A 5,119-nucleotide genomic window follows, 5' to 3' on the forward strand; every position below is an offset into this window, starting at 1 on the left:
TGATCATTACTCATAAGAATTTGATGCTACTTCAGATCAAAGATAGCTATTTGTGGCGCAAAGAAGAGAAAGTTCATCTGAGAAAACATACATAACTCATAGAGGTTTTGTCCATATGAGATGAAATTTTATGAGGACAGAGCTATGGTGCAGAACAACATACCTGTAAAATTTCGTGAAGAAAGAACTAGAGTTACAGAAGATATGGTAAAATTGAATTCCGCTAAAAAAGGGAAGAAATAAAAAGGTAGTGAAATGCAAAAAGAAGGAAAGTAAAAAGTTAAACATAAAAAAATGAAAAAAATAAAATTCGATTTTCAAACTTCCATATGCTAACCCACAAGGTACATCTGATATGAAAGATATGGAATGTGACATTTCTCTAATTTTTTAAGATACGAACTCTATTATTTTATTGTCTTAAGAGATTTGAGTAAAGATATGACAAAAAGATCCATGTTACATAGATTTAGAATCCCAGCTCTCTCATTGGTTGGCCAATCTTTTTTTATTCACTCCTTAATAAAGGACAAAATAAAGAGTCCATTCCTAATGTGAGTTCGAACCTTGCCTCCGCTTCTTGCGGTTGCACAAGTAATAAAATATATGTATGGTTATGTGAAAAAAAAAAAAGAGGAATGCTTGGATTGGCTTCAAAAACTTTAGAATGGGCCTTGAAACTAACTTGAAAGCAGGCGAGTCCTTACAGTACGTGAGTCCTCAAAAAAAAAAGAAATCGGCGAAAAGAAAGAAAGCGGGGCGGGGGGATGCCTCTGTAATTAAGGCAAGTCCTTACAGTACGTGAGTCCGCTTGAGGTGCACGCAAGCGGTACTGGAGTGTTGGAACTTGAAAGGTAAAGCTGAAACTGTACCCGTTTACTGATCAGAACATGATCACAGCCACATTGCAGCATTAAAAGAGCCGATTACGCAAGACTTCCATGATCCATCCATGATATAATTCAGCTCCAAGCCAGCAGTGAGCACCAGTGCTTCTCAAATTGTCACCCACCCACATGATATACATCATCAAGCTGCCTGCTCAACATAACTAATATTAATGTACGTCTCGACCGATGCACAGCAGCTCGGCTCAACTTCTACGGCAGCAACAATTTCACCGGGTGGTGACTGATGGTATGTTTTCTGTCTGTCTAGTCTCCCTCTGTCTGTGCTATCCAATTAGTGGCTGATGCAATTCCAGCTGTTTTAGCTAGTGTTGCAGGAAGATTATCATGTGTTGATGACGTCGAGGATCATAGAGCAATGCCCCTCAGAGTCATCGATGTAGAGGCCACTATTACTAACCGCGAAAGAGGAGGCATCTGCTTCACTAGAAGACGGAGTTGGCATGTCATCTCGCACACCTGGAGCGCGGATGTTCGCAACTTCTCACAAATAGTTGGCCAGCGGCTGAAGGCTGCTGCGTCGGACCAGGCCGACCAGAGAAGCTATGAACAATTGTTCAAAGCTGCTAACTTCAGCAACTCTCCAAGCTACCAGAGGTTTGTGGACTTTCTGATGGTCTTGAGTGCAGACCAGGTGAGATGGGTTTGGTTTGATGCGGTGTGCATCAATCAGACAGATTCGCAGGAGAAGGACAAAGAGATACAGCAGATGGGCACGTATTACGAGAGGAGCTTAGGGAGCTATGTGGTGCACCATGGCATCGGGAAAGGATTCAAGGTGCTCGACATGAATACGCAGAGAAATCATGAAGGCATGCAGCAGCTCCCCCGGTGGTTCAGCAGGGCATGGACATTCCAAGAGTGGGTGCTTCCGCAGAGGACCACTTTCATCATTGATTTAGCATCCGAGGAGAACCTCCGCAAGACTGCTACCGCAGCGATCTTGGTTTGTGTAAGCGAGCAATGCTTGTGCTGCAACTATGAAATGACATTTCATCCGCCCTTCCTAAGGGAATGCATGCGTTCATTAGATGGAGAAGCTATAGGAGATGTCGAGGATGATCTCTCTGCTTCATCAGCGAGAGTCCGTCCCCTGTGTCGGTATAATATGCAGCTGCAGCCTCATTTCAGGAGAATTCCAGGTCGGAAGGACTGGTATTTTACGGACGATCTGGGCTACGCCTTTTTGGTCAAGGTAAAATTTCAAATGAAGAATGCTGTCTTGTGGCCGGGAAGCGCCGATTCTATCATTCAACAGCAGCATGCCTTGAGCGACCCAGAATTCCAGCTCACAGAACGATTGGGGGTGAAGATGTGGTTTCGTGGGATGTCTGCCTACAGAATAACTAGAAGTAAGTGGGTGGTTTATGTGGTGTTATAAATGTATCAGATGCATATACAAGAAGTAATTTTAGGCATTTTCTCTCTATAATTCCCGCTTTGTGGATTGCGACGACATCGTGAGCTTCTGTAGGTGCGCAGAGTCTCGTCTAAGAAGCTCATGATGATGTTGAACACTATAAGGAAACATAAGGGAAACACAAAGTCTCGTCTAAGAAGCTCATGATGATGTTGAACACTATAAGGAAACATAAGGGAAACACAAGGGAAAGAGGGCCTCTTTCCCACCAGAGAAAGATTGCCCAAAAGTTCGATGACTGTATGTTACGTGATTGTTCGATCTTCTGCTTGAGTTTTTGCAGGCACGAAGATGCCCCTAGTAATCGAGGAGATCTCAGTACGCGACTGCTCCAACGCAGAAGATCGAGTGTTGTCGGTGTTGAAGCTGCTGGGTGTGGAGGGTGCAATCCAGGTGAGGTCGGGCAAGTCTCTGAATCAGCAGATTGTTCATCTGGCCAGAAGCCTGCTGGAGAAGGGAGAAGAGTACAATCAAATGTTGTTGCAGCTGTGTTTGGCAGATGGGTTTGGCAACGAGACGCGAGGGATGTCATGGATGCCTCATTTTGAAGTGAAGAAGGGGTCGTGGCAAGAGGGTGGTCGGCAGCTGGCTGAGCGCTTGGTGAAGAGCAGCTACATGCAGAAATTTGAGGCGCAGGCTCAAGTACGGGAGGTGTCCATGGCAGGTGAGCTGCGATTGGTGAGCGACGCGGTGTGCGCCGGACAATTGATGTGCTACGACCATGACCTTCAGGTTGCCAAGAATCGCAGCAGGGCCGACGAGATCGTGAAGCCGATGGCATTGCAGCTGGGCGGACAAGTCGTGTTTCACCTCTGCGCCCGCTTCTCTGCCCAACTCGCAGCAGACGCATGCGTGCTCGAGAACTTGGACGACAGCAGCTGGTCACGGCATGGAAGCAGTTGCATTGTAGTCAGGGCACCACGGATTCATAAGCCTCTGGATCACCTGCTGCCATTCAGAGAACCGCAGATTCGCAATCCCCTCGATTACCTACGAGAACGAATCCCTGTGTGGCTAGTGAAGATGGGAGTAGGAATACACGGAGATCGTTCTGTCACATACTTCCTTGTGTGCGTAGGAGACAATCTGCAAAGCCCGCTTCACAAGATTGGGTATGTGGGCATAGCTTCAGATCATATTGTGAGCGACAGCCATCTTTCAGGCCTGCTAGAAAATAAACAAACGATGTGTTGGATAGGGGGGCTTGGAAGACACGCCACTGAACATCTCTTCGACAAGAGGAGGACTTGCATCTGCTGTGACTGTTTGGATTGCTTTTTAAGTGGTGACAACTCCTCATGACCTACCTTGAACAATTTGCTTTGGTTCTCTCATTAGTCACACGTGCTTGTTTGCAAACGTGCAAGAAAGAGGTGCTAGGGTTTTTTTTTTTTTTTTTTTTTGGCTTGTCAAAGGCTTCTGAAGCCTTAGTTGTTAGGTAGTGTGCACTAAACTCTTTTCTCTCTATATGAAAAATTCATCTCTCTATGGTTGTCAAATTAATGTCTCTCTCTACACTATGCTCAAAGTATTCTCTCTCTCTACACTATGCTCAAATCTCTCTCTCTCTCTCTCTCTCTCTCTCTCTCTCTCTCTCTCTTTGGCCTAGCATGTGAGAATGAATTCTCACCTTGTTTTAATTGGGCATCCTCGGGTATCTAGTCATGAGTTTACACCATAGCATTTATCTAGAAGTTGGACATCTAAGCTCTAACAATACCTCTTGATGGAACTTTTGATAGGTAAACAACCATCCTTTTCTTGTACAAATGTAACCCCTCTCTATAAATTTTGTGCTGGTTGGTAGTAGAGGGATAGTAACTAATTTTTGAAATGCTACTAATGTTTTATCCATTGCTTCAATGGACTTTGAACATCACAACTCCAGTTAAAATAGTATCTTTTGCTACCAAAAGAGAAATTCAAAAGTTTTTGTAAGGTGTTTTAAATGTTACAAGAGATAGCCTTTAGATTAGTACCTTCTTATAATATATAATGGAGAGGTTTCTATGTGTCATGCCTATAAAAGTGGTAAAAACAAGGAAATTATTTTTTTATGTGCATCTACATGTTCGAGGTAGTATGTATGGTTCCTCTCTATTAATCTACGCTATCTTTTGCTCTCGAACCTTTCCCCTCAATAGTTTCAAAACGAGCATAAACTCTCTCGATCTATCTCCTCCTAAATGTGTTGCTTCTTTGGAATTACAAATGGACGTGGGATAGGATCCTTAAAAAAAGACAACAAACACATATGAGTATGGAAGTATGGAAAAAGTATGGTTATGTTTCAAACCTTAAAGGAATTCCATACGTTGAATTTGATATATGGCTTGTAAATTAAAGGATAGACATGCCTTTTTTTGCACATTATATTTGTTTATATATTTAAAAGCAAAATATACACAAAGATACTCTCCTTCTAGCATCATGCATAGAAGGGGGGGGTAGATAGATCGTATCATCACACCAACCTCATTAAATCTCGCATAATGCCTGGGAGAGGGAGAGCTAATTGCATGCAAGTCGTATAGCTTTATGCAAACCCCAGATATCTATAGGAGCACTGCATGTAGGGGGAGACATACCAAAAGGGGAGGAGGTTCTCATAGAGGCAGCCTACCTACAAGCAAGTATTGTCAACCCAAAAAAGATACAGTCTTTCTCTACCACTGATTCTTTTTCAATAGGAATCTGTGAATCATCCATTTCACCTCCATGTTAACATCTTCAATCATACTAATCCCTGCAAGCACACTTGTGTCCTCCATTTCCAAGTACATGACGTTGT

At 43.4% G+C, this 5,119-nt stretch overlaps 1 protein-coding gene across 4 annotated transcripts; it reads left to right on the plus strand.

Annotated features, from left to right (window-relative positions):
* Positions 1-928: 928 nt before the first annotated feature.
* Positions 929-3,832, plus strand: LOC147634283 (uncharacterized). 4 transcript variants are annotated; one of them, XM_086805410.1, is made up of 4 exons: positions 936-1,137; positions 1,214-2,260; positions 2,612-2,721; positions 2,815-3,832. In XM_086805410.1, the coding sequence occupies exons 1-4, from the start codon at positions 1,077-1,079 to the stop codon at positions 3,628-3,630; spliced, it is 2,034 nt and encodes a 677-aa protein (XP_086661536.1). In that variant the 5' UTR covers positions 936-1,076; the 3' UTR covers positions 3,631-3,832. The 4 variants fall into 4 exon arrangements, with proteins under 4 accessions (XP_086661535.1, XP_086661536.1, XP_086661534.1 ...); XM_086805409.1 differs by having other exon boundaries at positions 929-1,137; positions 1,226-2,260; positions 2,612-3,832; XM_086805408.1 differs by having other exon boundaries at positions 2,612-3,832.
* The last annotated feature ends 1,287 nt before the right edge of the window (positions 3,833-5,119 follow it).

Source organism: Cibotium barometz, chromosome 11 (assembly GCF_041138505.1).
Source record: "Cibotium barometz isolate CiBa-2024 chromosome 11, ASM4113850v1, whole genome shotgun sequence".
In the NCBI taxonomy this organism is placed as follows: Eukaryota; Viridiplantae; Streptophyta; class Polypodiopsida; order Cyatheales; family Cibotiaceae; genus Cibotium; species Cibotium barometz.

Coding starts and splice junctions, on each gene's coding strand:
- LOC147634283 (XM_086805408.1), top strand. CDS start 1,077: ATGCACAGCAGCTCGGCTCAACTTCTACGGCAGCAACAATTTCACCGG. Junction 1,138..1,213: donor TCACCGGGTGGTGACTGATG/GTATGTTTTCTG, acceptor CAGCTGTTTTAG/CTAGTGTTGCAGGAAGATTA. Junction 2,261..2,611: donor TGCCTACAGAATAACTAGAA/GTAAGTGGGTGG, acceptor GAGTTTTTGCAG/GCACGAAGATGCCCCTAGTA.